General features: G+C 43.7%; 1 protein-coding gene across 1 annotated transcript in view; it reads right to left on the reverse strand.

The window, feature by feature from the left end:
* MYH13 (myosin heavy chain 13) overlaps nt 1–14,568 on the reverse strand; it is a gene marked incomplete at both ends in the record, with an annotated part of 47,171 nt that extends 32,603 nt beyond the window's left edge. Inside the window, 10 exons of the mRNA XM_081162051.1 lie at nt 2,513–2,651; nt 4,931–5,034; nt 5,138–5,236; nt 5,329–5,392; nt 9,424–9,516; nt 10,356–10,467; nt 10,557–10,584; nt 12,074–12,230; nt 12,315–12,458; nt 14,365–14,568. Coding sequence (XP_081018177.1) covers nt 2,513–2,651; nt 4,931–5,034; nt 5,138–5,236; nt 5,329–5,392; nt 9,424–9,516; nt 10,356–10,467; nt 10,557–10,584; nt 12,074–12,230; nt 12,315–12,458; nt 14,365–14,568 — 1,144 coding nt within the window. The remainder of the gene's footprint in view (nt 1–2,512; nt 2,652–4,930; nt 5,035–5,137; nt 5,237–5,328; nt 5,393–9,423; nt 9,517–10,355; nt 10,468–10,556; nt 10,585–12,073; nt 12,231–12,314; nt 12,459–14,364) is intronic.
* Between the last annotated feature and the right edge of the window lie 3,805 nt (nt 14,569–18,373).

Here is an 18,373-nt window from a genome sequence, read left to right on the forward strand (position 1 = left end):
ACATGCCTGTGTTCAAACAGGCACCGAATCCTGCTCATTTCACTTTCAAAGTAGCTGGCATCTCTTGTTTTCAAGAGTTGTGGGTATGGAATAGTATGGTGACAGGGAGCCTGGGCTCTAGAGTCAGACTACCTGGGTTCAAACACTGTTTGTGCTTCCTTATGCCTCAGTGTTGTCATTTGTAAACTGGGGAACAATGACAGTGCCCCATTGGTTGGGTGTTGTGCAGCGGGTCTGGTGTACAGTGAGCGCTCAGTGAGTGTTGCTTTGGGTCGGTATCATCGTCAGGGGAGCTCAGTCCCCCACCACAGAGCTCCACCTTCCCCTTTTCCAGGCTCTTCTTCATCCTGAACACTGAGCACATGGCTACCAGCGCTGGGAGAGGGCCTGGGACCCTGCTGTCATATATATAGCAATGTTGTCTGCTCTTGCTGAAGAGCCTGATACATTTTTTTCTAAGGTCCCACCCTCTTGGTGAGTCTGACTGCTTCCAGATTGATTCCAGGTTGTCACACATGTGTCTCCTGCTACTTGCAGCATCCATGGCTTCTTGTGCCTACCACATACATTCTAAACCACTTATCCTGGCACTCAAGGCCTTCCTAAATGGATGCCAGAATAACCGCTTTTATTCTCATCTCTTATAAATCCACTACACATGTCCTCTTCTGTACCCAAAGTGGACCACTCGCTGCGCCTCAGTCCCCATCACATTCCTTCCTCTGCCCCCTTGCTCATGACTTTTCTTCTGACTAGACTGCCCTCTCACCCTCACCTTTCAGAAACCTATCTGTCCTTCAAAGTCCCTGTCAGTGCCCCTTCCTCCATTTCCAGGCCTCTTGGGGCTGAGGCAGAGGGGAATTAATGCCCCGATTACCCCATTCAGAAGTGCTTCCTGCTCCCACACTGAGTTTCTCTCCTGTTACCTCACATGTGCACCACTGCAATAGGCGGGATACCAAGATGGTGCCCAAGATTTGCGCCCTGCCCCTGCTGTACATTCCCCATATAATCCCCTGAGTTGCATTTGGTGAAACCCATGAATGTGATAGGATATTATTCATGTGATAAGGTTACTAATCAGCTGATTTTGAGTTACTGAAAAGAAATATTATCTTGGGGCAAACCTAACCTAATCAGGTGGTCCTTTATGGGCATTGATAAAGTCATAGATATATTCTTGGCCTTTAGTTCAAGGCTATTGCTCCCTTCTATCATCTGGGGTTTAGCACGCACTCCTGCATGCGGAATGCAGTGCGAGAGACAGAGGCCCCACGGCCGGGCATCTGGTGCGTGGGTTCTGCGGCTGTTAGCCCCTCCCATTGAGCGCGCCCCATCTCCAGGCCTCTTGGGGACGAGGCCAGGGGAACTGACACACCGTAATGAACTAGCTATGAATAAGGGGAAAGGGGCAGAAGGAAGGCCAGCTATTATGGGCATGCCGTCTGTGCAGCTTTCCAGGAAGCTGCAACTTAGATACACGCCCAGCAAAGTCTGGGTGAAAAAGGAAGGTACTTGTGTTTCAGTCACACCTGGGAACAGGTCATTGGCCAGAGTAGGTGCGGCCACTGCAAGCCCTGGAAGGTCTGAGATACTTAATCTCCTAAACAAAGGAGTTTGCTCCTTTGCTTGCGGGTGCTTGACTCCTGGCCTGCGGGGCTCTCACACTCCCGCATTTGCCTGCATGACTCAAGGCCATATGGACTCCACACTGTGGACTGATGGACTGTAACTAGCCTAATGCTAAACCGGACCCAGCTCCACCATGGAACAGAAACTCTGGACACTGGCTTTGCTTTTAGCTCTAATGAATCCCCAGCTGCACCTCTTCCAGGACTGGATTAAGGAAAATGGGATTTTACAACCTGAGGGATATAATTCCATGCAAATAAAAATCACTCATCCTCCCATATGAGTCTCAGAAAATTATTTTTCTCGAGATATCATAAGGACCCCACTCCCACTTGCAATAAATGTCATCCATGCATTTCTCTGATAACAGAATGGTGAAATCATCCATATGAGAGTCATGAACAGGAAGATTTGTATAGCAGTCCTTTGTTCAGCGTCAAGTTCAATAGATGTCAGAGTGGAAGAGAAAGTGATGGGAGGCTGAAACCTAGCTGCCACCTTACTAAAGGCTTTGTCTTAGGTCCAGTGATTAAGAAAGTGTTCTAGATGTTAATAGCGATAGGCACAGAGAGAAGGTGAAGTTCACGTAACCATCTCCTCTCATAAATGTCCACCTTAAAATAACAGGTAAACTGTGATGGTGACAGTTAGCAGCGTAGATGGTGATTATTTGCTTATGAGAATTATGCCTTTTGTTTTCCAAGGATTCACCAGTATAGGATTCCTTGACTGAGTGAAGGAATGTCTACAATGAGCTTTGGACAACTCAAGTTCGGTTTGTACAATTTTTGAAGAGCAGCTCTTGAGATGAACACGAAGCTTATCTCACACACGAACACAGGGAGAGTCAAATCCCAGTCCCCTTCCCAGATGCGGTTACCTTCGGTGCCATCGGGCTCTGCCTGCTCCTCCCGCTGCTTCTGCTTGAACTTCATGTTCCCATAGTGCATCACGGCCCCTGTGAGCTTATAGATCCCAACTTTCTCCTCGGAGCTGAAGCCTAGGATGTCTATGGCATTCTGGGGATTAAAAAAAGGACAGCTGTCACAGTAGGACTCAGGGATCCGAATACGGCTTTTCCCTGGCAAAGACTCACCCTTTTTGTATGGCACGTGAGACAGCTTTTGCCTAAATAAGTGAGAGATGAGGGTCTAGTAAGTTACAGGTTAAAACTATTTCTTTATTTTCACATGTTTGTGTGGGTGGGTGGAGATTGTGGGAAGAAAATGTGAATAACTGTATTCTTTTATTCAATAAAACCTGATTTGGGGGATATTTTCTGGATGAGCCATTGGGAGCCATTGTATGATACAGGGAGATGGAAATCTTATAGATAGTGTCTGAGCAATGGTGTCCAACAGCTTGAGAGCTTGGCATTGTAATCCAGGAATTCCTGTTGTTCAGAATCAAGACAATATGGCATCATAAGATATCAGACCTGGAAGGGAAGGTCATCAAAGAGAACTCTACCATTTTTCAAATGAGAAAGAGCTAACTTTCGCAAAGCCTCTCTATGTATTAGGCATGGAGTGAGGCACCATCCATATGATACCTCATCCATATGAAAACCTCATAGGTGTACAGAGTTTTCTAAATCTCCAGGTGAATAATAGAGGTTCTCAGAAGGGTAAGTAATCTGCCCCAAGTCATATAGGCAGGATGTGATAAGAAGGGGACTGGAGATAGCACTGAGTCATTTCAGAGCTATAGCAGTTGCTGGCTTGGTTTTATAACCACTTGGCCCACCTTCTAGTACAAAGATTTAAACTAGAAAATCCTTCTCTGGGGTATACATATTGATTATATAGCTGGATTTGGAGGCTGAGACTAATCGATGTCCATTGGTAGAGTTGAAACATGTCTGCTGAGCTGGTGGGACAGATCCAGTAGGTCAATGTCAGCAGAATGGTATGGAAGAGTGAAGATCTCTTGGTGTGGTGCCCTCTTTTGGTGGAGGGAGAGTTCACCCCAGGAGGTGACTAAGGGGAGGAGATTCTGAGGCCATGATGACCTACCCCCATATCCCACACCAGCAGATGCATATCTGTGTCGTAGTGAGGGTTCGATAAACTGAAAGGAACCAGGCGAAAGCATTACTGTCTGGGTGCCTTTTGGAGAAAGCAGTCCTTTAGAGGGAGCAATCCCCTTCTTGGCCATAAACCCTCATGCAGGAGAAGCCCCATGGGAGGGGGAAACAACAGCAGCCCTGACAGCAGGAGATCTACAGGGAGGACCTGAGTCCCCCTGTGACTTTTAGAATTATGTGGGAGGGCCTTTCTCAGGGGTTGCAGGCTTTGCATCAGCCATTGACCTGCCCTTTCTGTGCCATCAGTTGGTAAAGGCTGAGGAAACCTGGTTAAAATTTTGTAATGGTTGGATTGAAGTTAACTGAAGCTCGTTTGATCATGAGCATTTTCTACTTGCTTTAAAATAATTAGCATCACCTGAAAACACCACAAAAGGAAGGCCAAGAAGCTGGGCACCAGGCCATGCTCCTAGGATGTCAGACAAGACCCCTTTCCAGGCTCTTATAGATTCTATGAGGGCAGAGCCAGCAGGGGTGAAGATTATTTGCTCAGAGATGGTGCATTTTAGTTAAAAATGCAGATTCTGTAGTTGAGCAGACCTGGGTTCAACCACTTTCTCTGTCATTTACAAACTTGTGTCTCCAAGCAAATTATGTATTTTTTCTAAGATTCTGTTTCCAGCTTTGTAAAATGGGGGCCATATGGTACCTCTCCCAGAAGGGGTGTGAGGCTAAACCGAGGCCCTGCAGTCAAAGACTCTTATCTTAGTTCCTAGCACATGCAAGTGCTCAGTGGATTGTGTTATTGTTATTATAGTTGTCAACCCTGTAGATCCTCCCTCAAGCAGAAGGCGAGAGACCTGACAGGCTGCTGAGGAGGTGGGGCCTGAGCTCAAGGTGGTGGCAGCAGGAGGAATGGAGCCGCTGCTACAGGCTGGGGTTGTCTCTTTCTGCTTTTTACTTTTCTGCAGTTTCTAAATTTTCTTAAAGAGCCATTTAGGTGGCTTTGTAACCTGAAAACTTCCAACGAAACCTTTACAAACCTGGCACGTGCAAAAATTTGCTTTAAAATGCTAGAGAATGGAACAGAAGTCCTGCTTGGAGAACTTTCTGAAGTGGAGCTCAGTGGGGAGGGTGCTAGTTCTCTGTGCTCTTGGGTATAATCGCCCAGCAGCCCTGGATCCCAGTTTTCTCATTAGGTCTCTAAGGTGCCTCTCAGTTCATAAGCTCAATAATTCTATGCTTAAATCAATCAGTCAACACAATGCTCACATCAGTTGCCAGCAGTTCTTCACTGTCATCGATGCTGGCCACCGTGACCTCTCCTTGGCTCACGAAGGGGAAGTCGAAGGGATTGGTTGAGATCAGAAGCAGGTCTGTGAAACACGAGAGCCCTTTAGCATCTCAGGTACCACTTGCTCTGGTGTTTTTTTCAATGTGACTGATTGGGAAGATGAGAACAATAATCTAAGAACTTACCAATTAGTTCTGGCTTCTTGTTTGACATGATTTGGTAAAAAATATGATAGCTTCTCTCACTGGATAACTGAAATGTCACTCTGGATTTTTCTAAGAGATCTAAGGTAACAAAAAATAATGTGATTTCAAGTTCCCGAGAGATGCCTTTGTGGCCAAATACCAAGGTATCAAATAGAGGGGTTTAGACTCACAGGTTTCAATGTCTGCCGATGCCAGTTTTCCTGTGGCTCCAAAATGAATCCGAATGAACTTCCCCTGTCCAATGGTGGGTTGACAAACACCACAGTTATGTCATTTAGATGGTACAGTGGCTGGCCTCTACCAGGTGTTACCACAGATGGGTAGGAAGTGCAGGGTCAGGGAAGAAGTAATGTCAGGAGCGTGAGGACTTCCTTTCACTGTTTGCCTGGCACCCAGAGTCCCCAAGTTGGGTCAGCCAAGACTCAGGTAGCTCTACCCAAAGTGCCTGGCCCTGTACCTACAGCTCTGGGGATCCCAAAGGCTCCCTCTCCAGCTCTCTGCTTGGGACCACCTCACCTCTCCTTGGTTTATCCTGCTCTCATGTATCTGGATTCTCAAAGTCTTTTATTTTTTTGACTTTTCATTGAATGTATTGGGTGACATTAGTTAATAAAATTATATAGGTTTCACCCTAGCCAGTTTGACTCAGTGGTTAGAGAATCGGCCCGTGGACTGAAAGGCCTCGGGTTTGATTCCGGTCAAGGGCATATAGCTCTGTTGCAGGTTCGATCTCCGGCCCCATCAGGGCGTGTGCAGGAGGCAACCAGTCATCGTGTCTCTCTCATATCAATGTTTCTCTCTCTCTCTCCCTTCCACTCTCTCCGAAAAGTGATGGAAAAGATATCCTCAGGTGAGGATAAAAAAATTACATAGATTTCAAGTGTACGATTCTATGATACATCATCTATATTATGTGTTCACCACCCCAAGTCAAGTCTCCTTCCATCACCATTTATCCCCCTTCACCCTCTTCTTCCTGCCCCCATCCCCTTTTCCTCTGGTAATCTCCATCCTGTTGTCTGTGTCTATGAGTCTTTTCTTAATTCCTTCCTTTTTCATCCAGCTCCACCCCCGGCCGCCAGTTCCCTCCCCTCTGACAGCTGTCAGTCTCTTCTCTGTCACTATGAGTCTGTTTCTATTTTGCTTGCTTGTTTATTTTGTTCATTAGATTCCACATATAAGTGAAATCATACGGTACTTGTCTTTCTCTGACTGGCTTATTTCACTTAGCATAATACCCTCTAGATCCATCCTTGTGAAAGGTCAGATTTCCTTCTTTTTTTTAAGGCCAAGTACTATCCCATGGTGTAAATGTCCCACAGCTCTTTTATCCACTCATCTACTGCTGGGCACTTGGGCTGCTTCCAGTCTTGGCTATTATGAATAACGCTGCCGTGAACACAGGGGTGCAAATATTCTTTCAGATTGGTGTTTTGGGTTTCCTTGGATATATTCTCAGAAGTGGAATGGCTGGATCATAAGGCAATTCTGTTTTTAATTTTTTGAGGAAACTCCATACTGTTTTCCACAGTGGCTGCATCAATCTGTATTCCCACCAACAGTGCAGAACAGTTCTCTCTGCTCCACATCCACACCAACACTTGTTTGTTGATTTATTGATGGCAGGCATTCTGACAGGTGGGAAGTGATATCTCATTGTGGTTTTAATCTGCATCTTTCTGATGATTACTGACGCTGAGCATCTTTTCATATGTCTATTGGCCATCTGTATGTCCTCTTTGGGGAAGTGTCTGTTCAAGTCCTTTGCCCATTTTTAAATTAGATTGTTTTTTTCTGGTATTGAGTTGTATAAGTTCTTTACAAATTTTGGATATTAACTCCTTATCAGATGTACAATTGGCAAATATGTTCTCCCATTCAGTGGGTTGTCTTCATTTTGTTGATGGCTTCCTTTGATGTGCAAAAAGTTGTTAGTTTGATGTAGTCTCATTTGTTGTTGTTTTTTTTTATCCCTTGCCCAAGGAGATGTATCAGAAAAAATATTGCTATGATAAATGTCCGAGATTTTATTGCCTATGTTTTGTTCTAGCATTTTTATGGTTTCAAGTCTAACATTTAAGTCTTTAATCCATTTTGAGTTTATTCTTGTGTATGGTGTAAGAAGGTGGTCTAGTTTCAGTTTTTTGCACATATCTGTTCAATTTTCCCAACATCATTTATTGAATAGACTGTCTTTAGCCCATTGTATGTTCTTGCCTCCTTTGTCAATATTAATTGACCATAAGGTGTGGGTTTATTTCTGAGCTCTCTCTTCTGTTTCATTGATCTATATGTCTGTTTTTATTCCAGTACCATGTTGTTTTGATTACTATGGCCTTGTAGTATAGTTTATCAGGTAGCATGATTCCTCCAACTTTGTTCTTCTTTCTCAAGATTGCTGAGACTATTCAGGTCCTTTTGTGGTTCCATATAAATTTTTGGCATATTTGTTTTAGTTCTGTGAAATAGGCCATTGGTATCTTGATAGGAATTGCTTTGAATCTATAGATTGCTTTGGGTAGTATAGACATTTTAATGATGTTAATTCTTCCTATCCACAACACGGTATATGCTTCCACTTATTTGTATCTTGTTCATTTCTTTCTTCAGTGTTTTATAATTTTTTGAGTACAGGTCTTTCACATCCTTGGTTAAATTTTCAAACTCTTCATAACACTTTTGACTATCTGGTTGGACCATCTGCCTGACTTCTTTTTGCTTCCTGCTGTTAATTCTGAGATTTCTTGCCTCAGTTTTCCTTACTGCTTACTATAGGCAACTTATCTCCCAGGCTCAAGACAGGTTCTCTGGCTCCCAAAAGACCCACTCAAAGTCTGAGTTCTCCCCTTGGTAAAATTGTGTGTGTGTGTGTGTGTGTGTGTGTGTACTCCCTTCTTACCTTATTTGCTAAAGTTGTCTTACCACACTGTGAGCAAATTTGAGGGCAAAATGTTGCCTTCCCTGTTTACTCACAGTCTGACATGTAGTTGGTACTCAAGAATATTCTCAATATTTTCTGAATAAAGCTTAAGAAGAGTTCATGAAGGGTCAGTGGAGATATATTTGAATTATAAGTGTTGGGTCTTCAGTATTTTTATCCGCTTAAAGGAAAATGATGGAAAATTTTGTCTGCACATGTCTGTTTGGAGGGTTAGAGGTGGGCAGAATAACCAGAATGATTATGACTTCTGGGTCAGAGTCAAGAGGAAAGACCTTGGACAAAATAAATGGGAGTGAGAATGGGAATTACCTAAAAGCACTGACTTCCACTTTAAGCTGGTGCCACGTTAGTCCAATAACTACTTGGTCCAAGTACGTGTAACACATCTCTACTGTGTAACACATCCCCAGATCCCCTGCAAGGAAGTTTAGTTGTGCACTGGGAAGACAGATGTGCAAATGGGCAATGCACAGAGGACCAAGGGGAAGAAAAACAGGTCAGGGCTTGGAGCCACAGTCTTTAATTCATGAATCTACCTTCTCATCAAATACCATTTTATCTTAGGGAGGTAGCAATAAAATGCAAGCTAGAGATCATCCAGTTATTAATATGTGTGAAGTTTTGATGCACTTTTGCAACTACAGGCATAAATGAAGGCTTCACCTCAGGGTTCTTGCTCCACTAGTCAGTGAAATTAGGTAGAAGGCTGGATTTTTTTTTGTATTTTGTGTGGGGATTTTTTTTTTGGTTTATGCCTATGTTTTTGTTTTTTCCAGCTTGGAAATAAATACATCTTTGATTGAGCTAATCCTAAATGAAAAGCTGATGGATGAACATATCCTTCAATATCAACTTATTCCCAATTTTTGAGCTTTTTGCCTTCAATAGGTTTTCGCTACACCCAATGCCTCCTGACTTGGAGGAGTTCAAATCTGCTAACTTAATTCACACTAAGGCTTCTGTGGCTAATAAGTCAATGGATATTGCTAAATAGACTTCTGCACTTTAAAATGTTTCCATTAAGAGACACCAAATTTAGCATAAAGGAATTGCTCTCCTCTTGTGGAATCTAAATCACTGATTCAGGATGCTCTGAGGTGATGTTGACTAGCTAGGGAAGAACAGTTAAATCTTCCCTCTGCCAGGAACAAGCCAACACTGTCTTCAAAATGCATGAGAATATCCCAGTTGGGTAGATTGATGGGAATCACCTGGGGATAAAATAAGGCCAGGTATACTCTAATTTATGTGACAATTTTCATATCTAGCACTGGAAGAAAGGGCCAGGTTTTGGAGGATAGTTTAAAATTGGACTGGGTCTTACAAATCTCGAGGAGTTGTCATTCCTCACGGTCTTGGCATTTCCAAAGGCCTCCAGCAGGGGGTTGGCCTGGATGATCTGATCCTCCAGTGTCCCCTAGTAATAAACAGGAAAAGAAAAGAAAGGACATTGAACGTCTTCTGAAGTAGCCCCTAGTGACTCAAAAGTGTGAATGCTCTGGGCAGGGCCCAGGGAAAGATGTTGACCAGCTCAGCCTGGTGGCCAGTGCAGATGCTCAAAGTCTACCCACAGCCCTACCTCACCCGAGGAGTCTTCAAGGTCCCACCTAGAGAGGGTCTTATGTGTACAACATCAGAGTGACTTCTGCCACATCAGATTCCAAGCTCCATCTTGATTTCTCTGGCTGTCTTTCTTTGATAATATTTCATTATAAATCATGGATTTTTAGAGTATATATCTCTGTTACTGCATGAATCATGACCCATCCAATATAGACATTTGGGTTCATAAATATAAATAGGATGTGAGCCATGAAGGTGACCCAAGAGATCATATGATAGGAACAGTGGTTCTCAAAAGAAATTTTAAGTAGCAAAAAATATTTCATGAGACTGATTCCTCGGAAGTCCACTTATAAAAAATAGAGTTTTTACCCTCACCCCCGCCCCCCCCCCCCCCATGATTGCCTATCGTTCTGGCTCCAGAGCAGTTTGGAAACTACTCTTGGTAATTCACGTATTCTCTGGATTGAGAACCACAGGCCCAAACCATTCCTTCTCCAGAGGAGGATGTAGAGTTGCTCAAGGTCACTGGGCTGTTATTGACGGAGCCGGCACAAGAGCCTGAGTCCACTAGGTGGAATCCCATAAGCACCGCTGGAGCTAGACCTTGTGCTGTGCATCTCTGCCGAGCACAGAGCCCCGCGTACGCTTGGCACTCCCCCAGCAAGCCTCCAGATGTAGGAAGTTGCTCACCTGCATTTTGCCTGGCTGTTGCTCCTTCCTTTTGTCCCCAGTAACTGCAATTGTTGCAAAGTACTGGATGACACGCTTGGTGTTCACTGTCTTCCCTGCACCAGATTCTCCGCTGTTGATTTAAAAGTAAGTGAAATAAAGGAGAGTGGAAGGGGCGGCACTGGTGTCCAAGTCATCATGGTGCAAATACAGGTTACTCACGTGATGAGAATAGACTGGTTGTCTCGGTCTAGAAAGGCATATGGAAACAAAACAAAATAAATAAGCAATAAAACTGAGAATATAAAAGTTGGGCTATGTTGGGGGTGGTTAGAGTCTGGCTTTGCCATGAACTAGAAATGTGATAATTTGGGCATGTCTAATCTGCTTTGAGATAATTTGTGCAGATTTCCCAAATGTGTAACATAGACAGCATGGGAAGTGAATCCCACAGTGTGAAAGTCATTTGTGTTCACAGATCTTAATTCCTCAGTAGCACTTTCTTATCTCCCTTTTTAACAAAGAAAGTGAGTCTCAGACTCAGAGCTTGTGAGAAGCCACATCTTCTAACTAGATTTTGTGGGCACTGACAGGTTGGCATTGCATTTTTCTTCTACCTTTACTTTCTACCTGTGAAAAGTGATGGTTTTCCATTTACAATAATGTTATGGGTTGAGTTGTGTCTCTCCCTCCTCAATTCATATGGTGAAGTCCTAACCCCCAGTACCTCAGGATGTGAGCTTATTTGGAAATAGGGTCATTGTAGATGCAATTAGTTAAGATGAGGTCATCCTGGAGTAGGTGGACTCCTAATCCAATATGACAGGTGTCCTTAAAAAAGAGGAAATTTAGAGACAGATGCACACAGGGAGAAGGCCATGTGAACATGAAGGCAGAGGTCAGGGTAGTGCTTCTACTAGCCAAGGGACACAAGATTGCCAGCAAGCCACCAGAAGCTACAGGAGAGTCATGGAGCAGATTCTCTCCTCAGCCCTCAGAATGAACCAGCTCTGTCTACACCTTGATCTCAGACTTCCAGGCCCCAGAGCTGCGACAATACATTTCTGTTGGTTAAGCCCCTAGTCTGAGGTACTTGGTTACTGCAGCCCCTAGGAAGCTACTATAAGTAGTGATACTAATCTTCCTTCTGAAGCTGATGTAGTTTTAGTCAGTTGGAAGAGCAATATTAAGCAAGCAGAATTGACTAGGATTGTGAATGTGAGATGGGAATGACTGAATTTGGATAGCATTATAGTAGATGACTTTTGAGTGTGGTCAGATCCCAGCTTCTACCTATATCTGTGCCAAATCAAGTCAGGTAAAAGTTGAACAGGCAGAAGTGATACTAGGCCTGACAGAGTGATGGTATTATCACACCTCTATTGCTTGTGTCATTCTGGAAATCTAGTGAAAAGAAAGAGAAGCCTGAGTTTGGGGAGGAAGACAGGTGAAGGGACATTGCTGTGTCCCTTTCTCCAACTTTGCATTCCTAAGTGGTTACTAACATAGTATGCCCACATTGTGGGGTGCTTTGGAGATTGGAGCAGGCGCCTCTTTGTGTTCCACGTTCCCCCAAATAAGCCTGTGCTTATGGAGGATATTGCACCTCTGGTTTTCCATCATGAAACCATCTGAATCTCCTAAGGTCACCTTGATCCTTGATCCATTCAGATGACCGAGGCCTGTGAAGGGCTCGAATTATTAACTATGAACTAATATGTATTGAAGGAATCACTCACCAGTCAGCATGAACTGATAGGCATTGTCCGAGATGGAGAAGATGTGGGGCGGGGCCTCCTGGCGCTTTTTGCCTCGGTAGGCAGACACCACCTCGGGGTTGTACACCGGCAGCCACTTGTAGGGGTTGACAGTGACACAGAACAGGCCTGAGTAGGTCTGAGAAAATCAGAAAGTGCAACATGTGGATTTTGTGTTTACGTGGAGAGATAAAAGGAATAAAAGATGTGGAAGGGCGCTCACGTAGATCATCCAGGCTGCATAGCGCTCTTTGAGGTTGTACAGCACAGCAGGCTCGTGGAGGTGGGTCATCATGGCCATGTCCTCAATCTTGTCAAATTTGGGAGGGTTCATGGGGAACACTTGGTCACTGTTCAGAGTCAGTGTCTGGTTATTAAGAGGAAGAGCACATGATGAGTGTGGAGGGGATGATCTGTACCCCACTCTACTGGTGTGGAGGAAGCAGAGAGATTGCAGTGCAATTACCCCAACACCATGGATAATCTTATGCATCATTTCCATGCCCAGAGATGATCCACAAATAACTGTCCCTGATTAACCTAATTCTGGTCAAACTGCGTAACTAATTCAGATCTGATGCCCCCAGTCAACATGCCATTCTGTGTGCCAGGAGTGGGTTATAGGTGTGCAGAGCGATAGAATCCTTCAGCCCTTGGGGTCCAGGTGGGACTTAGGATGGCCACAGAGAGGAAAACTTGCCTCAGTTTATCCCATTTCCTGTGAGTGCTAGGATGAGACAAAGTTCAGAAGGTTGGAAAGAACTACTCCAATGTATCCTGTGCATCTCCCCCTCAGTACCTCTGCTCATGTGGGTTCCTTTGTCTGGAACATCTTTATTGAAATGATGTCTAGAAAATCTCAAAGTTCAGCTCAAGTACCACCTCTTCCATAACGTGTTTCCTCTCTCTCCTGTCTTTTCAAGACTTTGATATATTTTTTAAAATCTTCACCCAAGGATATGTTCATTGATTTTTAGGGAGAGAAGAAGGAAGAGACACAGAGAAAGAGAAACATGGATATGAGAAACATCGATTGGTAGCCTCTCGTACACACCCAACCGGGGATCGAACCTGCAATCCTTTTGGTGCACAAAAGGATGCTCCAACCAACCAAGCCACTTGGCTGGGGCTAGACTTTCACAAGTTTTTGCACTTCTGCTCTGGTAGTTAAAACCTTTGGACTTGCATCGTAGTCCATGGCTGAACAATATTTTGAGACTATTATTTAATTTTCTCCTTTGTCTGTTTTCCTACTTTTCTCCCCCATTCAAGCATACCACTGGCTCTGCACTCCATTACAAGGGAAAGGTGAAAAATAGGGCAGAAAAGAGAAAGAGCCCATAGGATTTCTGGCTTTTGTTTTCCAAAAGCCTGTCACTAGAAGAACATTGAGGGTTTTACTGAGAAGAGAAGAGAAAGGGGATTTATTGGTATAGATCAAATCTCTTGAGGAAAGAAGACTCTTCCACCCACTGCCCTACACTGGGGATACACCCAAGGCAGCAGGAGGGGAGATGAAATGTCTGTGAATTCTGAAGCTTCAGGCTCTGGGACATGTTTCCTAGCAGATCCTTCAGGGAGGCAGTGAGACCCCAATGTGGTTCTGAAAATGTGGCACAAGCCTAGGGGGTGGGTAGGCAAGAATGATGGAAGAAAGCTTATTTTTTAAATGTATATTTTCCTGGTGAAAAGAGGCTGAAATCAGAGATTAATTTCAATATATATTTTTAAAAAGCTCTGTCTCGTTTGCCTGAGTTTGTGGCCTGAAGTCATACCTGCCATGTACATCTTGACTTCTACACTAGATGATAGGCTTCAGGAAGGCAGGTGCTGAAATTTGCTCACATTTGGAAAGTGATGGACACTGTGGCCTAACATGCTGGGCGTCCAGTAAGAACTGAATTGAATGGTGCACTGTAATTCTCTACATTAAATGAGGCATTGTCTCCGGAGCTCTGCTAAGCCTCTCTGGAGCCTGGGGAGCTATAGTTGGCCAGCCCACCCAGTAGCAATCAGCACCACTCTCTTTCTTAAACAGTTCAAGCTCTTCCACCCTTACCTTCCCCTCTCTCCAAGGCAAACATCACAAACACTCTCAAAGCCCAAGCCCTTAGAGAAGCAGCAGGAGCGAAGGCGTGTGCGAGGGCAGTTTTCGCCTGCTGCTTCCCTGGATGAATGTCCGAGTCCTACAGCCCAGCGTGCAATTCCCAATATTCCACCCAAGGAAAAGGAGACTGCCCCGATTATCAGCGACATCTGAGACCAACACTTACCCGGTCATCGAGGGTCTTGACTGTGACTTTGTCATCTTCCCTGCTCTGAATCATACCTTTCACGTACAATTCCTTGTCGTCCACTGCAAAGCAGGCTTTCTTAGAATCGAATGGGCGGTTCTGCGCTTCAATTCTCTCCTTTTCTGGTTTCCTCAGATAGGGAGCAGCTTCTCCAAAAATGGCCATTTCTGCATCAGAGCTCATGACTGCAGGGGGCTGGGAAGAGAAGAGGTGGTCTGCTAAGTCCAGAGTCTGGGGAACAGTTGAATCTGAAGGGCCCACACTGTTATTTCCACTCAGACAGGTAGCCAGATTGACAAGGTCCTGGGATTAACTAGGTCCTGGGAAGTCTAGGACTGGGTCTAGGGGCCTAGAGCGGACAAGTGGGAATGAGTTCAAGGGGATATTTTACTCTAAGGAAAAAGTTTGAGGAGTTGTTTTCATGTCTGAGTGTTGATTCTGGGAATCTCTCTTGGTTCACCAGAATTTCCTGGAAGGCTTGTTAAGACATAGATTACTAGGCCTCAACCCCAGAGATTTTGATTCATCAGGCCTGGGATGGGGCCTGAGAACCCGCATTTCCAGTGAGTTCTTAGGAGTGCTGATGCTGCCGGTCCAGGGACCACACTCTCAGAACTGCTGGCCTCCGAGTACTGCAAGTGTGGTCCTGGGACCTGTTAAGTCAGTGTCACCCAGAAGCTTGTTAGAAATTCAGAACCTCAGACTCACCCCAGGTGAGAGTCAGAATCTGCATTTTAAGAAGATCTTCAAGCGATTTCTATGCACAGCAGAGTTGAAAGTACTGGGCCTAGTGCAGTGATCTCCAGACTTTAGTTGTGTGTTGCGGTGCTAAGGTGTGACAGTGTTTGATTAGATTAATAGCTGCCTTGGACTCACTGCCCTGTGTGTGTGTGTGCATGCTACTAAGCATCTCTCTACCCCAGCTCCCACTCTCTCCCAAACCATCCCCCATTCATTGGCCCTTCTCTACGTGTTTTCCCTGCTTAGCAGCCAGAAAACCTGGCTGAAAGTCAGAGCACTGAACTCGTCAAACCACTTAACTCCTCCGGCCCCTGGCTGTTTCCACCTAAAGCGAAGAGGAAAGCCTAGCACATCTCCAAGGTCCCTGCTGGTTGTGCGGCTTTATGATTCCGTCTCCTCATCTCCATACTGATCATAAAATGCAGTTACATTTTACACCCACCCACCCAAGAAAAGTCCGTATTTTTTGAATAAGGCCTTTTATGTTCCCTATTAAAGGTGGGAAAGTTGAGCAGTTTACGGTTCTCTCTTGGAAGCTGTCTCTCCCATCTTCCCTTTATGAAACAGCTTCTCATTGCCAACTGCTGTCTCGGTGGGTCACATTTTCTCAGTTACCACCTGGGGGACGAGGGAGAATTCATTCATCCTGCTTTCCCCTTATCTGAAGGGGTCACTAGTGTTGTGATTTAGGTGGGGTTCACTGCAGCAGCAGTTCTCAAACTTTGTGTTCTCAGAACCCCTTCGCATTGTTTTTTTGTTTGTTTGTTAATCTTCACCTGAGGATATTTTTTCCATTGATTTTTATTTTTTATTTTTTAGGGAGAGTGGAAGGGAGTAAGGAGCGCGCACGGAGAGAGAGAAACATTGATGTGAAAGAGACACATGGGTTGCTTGCCTCCCACATGCACCCTGACTGGGGTGGGAGAACGAACCTGCAACCCAGGAACGTGCTCTTGACCTGGAATCGAATCAAAGGACCCTTTGGTCCATGGGCCTACACTCTAACCACTGAGCCAACCAGCCAGGGCCCCTTCACACTCTGAAAAACGAGAACACAGCAAGCTTTGGTTTATGTAGGTCACATCTACTCATCTTGACTAAATTAGATATTCAAATGGAGAAAATTTTAAAATATTTATTAATTCATTTAAAATTGCTATGTAATCTGTTACATGTTAACATAAATAACATGTTTTTATGAAAATGACTTTTCCAAAACCAAAAAAAATTAATGAGCATAACATTGTTTTCCATTTTTGCAACTCTCTTTAATGTCTGCTATATAACAGACAGCTAGATTGTCATGTCTGCTTCTGTATTCAGTCTGTTGCTGTTTTTGTTGTTGTTAAAGTAACTATAGAAAATCGGCCTTGCCCAGGCTGGTGTGGCTAAGTTGGTTGGAGCATCATTGAAAAAGGCTGCAGGTCTGATCCTCATTGGAGGTGCATGAGGGAGGCAACTGATCAATGTTTCTCTCTCACATCGATGTTTCTCTCTCTCTCCCTTCCTCTCTCTCTCAAAAAAAAAAAAAAAAAAAAAAAAAGAAAGAAAAAAACCCCACAGCCTTACACACTATGTAATTTGAAAAAAGAAAGGGTACTTCAAATAACTGTGGACATTTTTCTTAGATATTATGCCAAAATTTGACAAGTGGTAGTTTCTTAAAGGCTGGTGGCAATGTGGAATCTGAAATTATATCCACAAATATTTTGTATTCTGTTACATTAAAACCCATTGGTCTGCATTTGAGCTTTGAATGGATCTTTTTCCCGTGTAGAAACATCGTACATTAGCCATTTGAAAAATATTGGTTCATTGTAGAACTTTTCAATGTTGACACATTTCATTATAGAATATAAAGCAATCACAATCATTAATATCAGCACTGAACTCATTAGAAATTCTTCAAGCATTAGGAAGTTGTTAAGCTAGTGGTGGTAGACACAAGTTTTCCAAAAATCAAATTTTTTCTTGAAAACTCAAATAAACCATCACTAACAAACACTGTCAGTCATTTTCCTTGGAGCAGCAAGCATACTTCATTCCATCTTGAGAAAACGTTTGCTAAGTATCCAAGCCTGAGTGACCGTAGTTTGTCCACTCATCACTTTTTCAAGTAAAAATTATGCTTTTATAAATAAAGTGGCGAGTGCATCCTGAAGCTCAATCATCTGTACATGTGCTTCACCTCGAGACAACCACCCACGTCTGGTGTGCAGCAGGAGCACCTAATGGGAACCTCTCATTTCATGACATAGAATGTTACAAAGATGGGTGTGCAAAGTGACATATAGAACTGACCCTTGAGCAATGAGGGGGTTGTGGGTACCAACCCCCATGAAGTAAAATCTCCACGTATAACTTTGATTCCCTCCAGACTTAACTACTAATAGCCTACTGTGGATCAGAAGCCCTACTGATAACATAAACAGTTGATTAACACATTTTACATATTATATACTGTATTCCTACAATAAGGTAAGCTAGAGAAAAGAAAATATTAAAAAACTCATAAGGAAGAGAAAATACATTTACAGCATTTACATTAAAAAATCCACATATTAGTGAACCTGCATAGTTCAAATTGTGTCATTCAAGGATCAACTGTAATCAAATTAATAACTTTTACTGCTTGCAGCAAATTTTAAGTGTTTTTTAAAATTTGTTTTTATTGTTGGAAGTATTACAGATGTCCCCCTTTTCCCCCCACTGATTCTCTCCACCCAAGTTTGTCTCCTCCAAGTCTTCCCCACACTATTGCCTGTGTCCACAGGTTATGCACATATGCATATAACTTCTTAAGTCATTTTTAAATGAAGCTGGCTTTTTAAAAAAATTATATTTTTAACCCTCACTTGAGGATATTTTTTTCTATTGTTTTTCAGAGAGAGTAGAAGGGGGGGAGAGAGAGAGAGAGAGAGAGAGAGAGACATTGATGTGAGAGAGACACATCAATTGGTTGCATCCCTCACACAGCCTGACTGGGGTGGGGATTGAGCCTGCAAATGAGGTACATGACCTTGACCAGAACTGAACCCAAGACCCTTCAGTCCATAGGCCCAAGAAATGAAGCTGGCTTTTTAAATCAAACAAATTGTTTTTCAGTGCCAATATATGGCATAAAGAATACAATGACTACTAGTACATTTGTAATAAAGCACCAGAGGTCTCTCTGCCCTTGCTTTTGCATTATTAGGTCAACACAGTGAAAAAGGTGACTCCATCAGGGTAACACTATGAAATTGTT

Source organism: Miniopterus schreibersii, assembly GCF_964146895.1.
Source record: "Miniopterus schreibersii genome assembly, chromosome: 16".
Classification (NCBI taxonomy): Eukaryota; Metazoa; Chordata; class Mammalia; order Chiroptera; family Miniopteridae; genus Miniopterus; species Miniopterus schreibersii.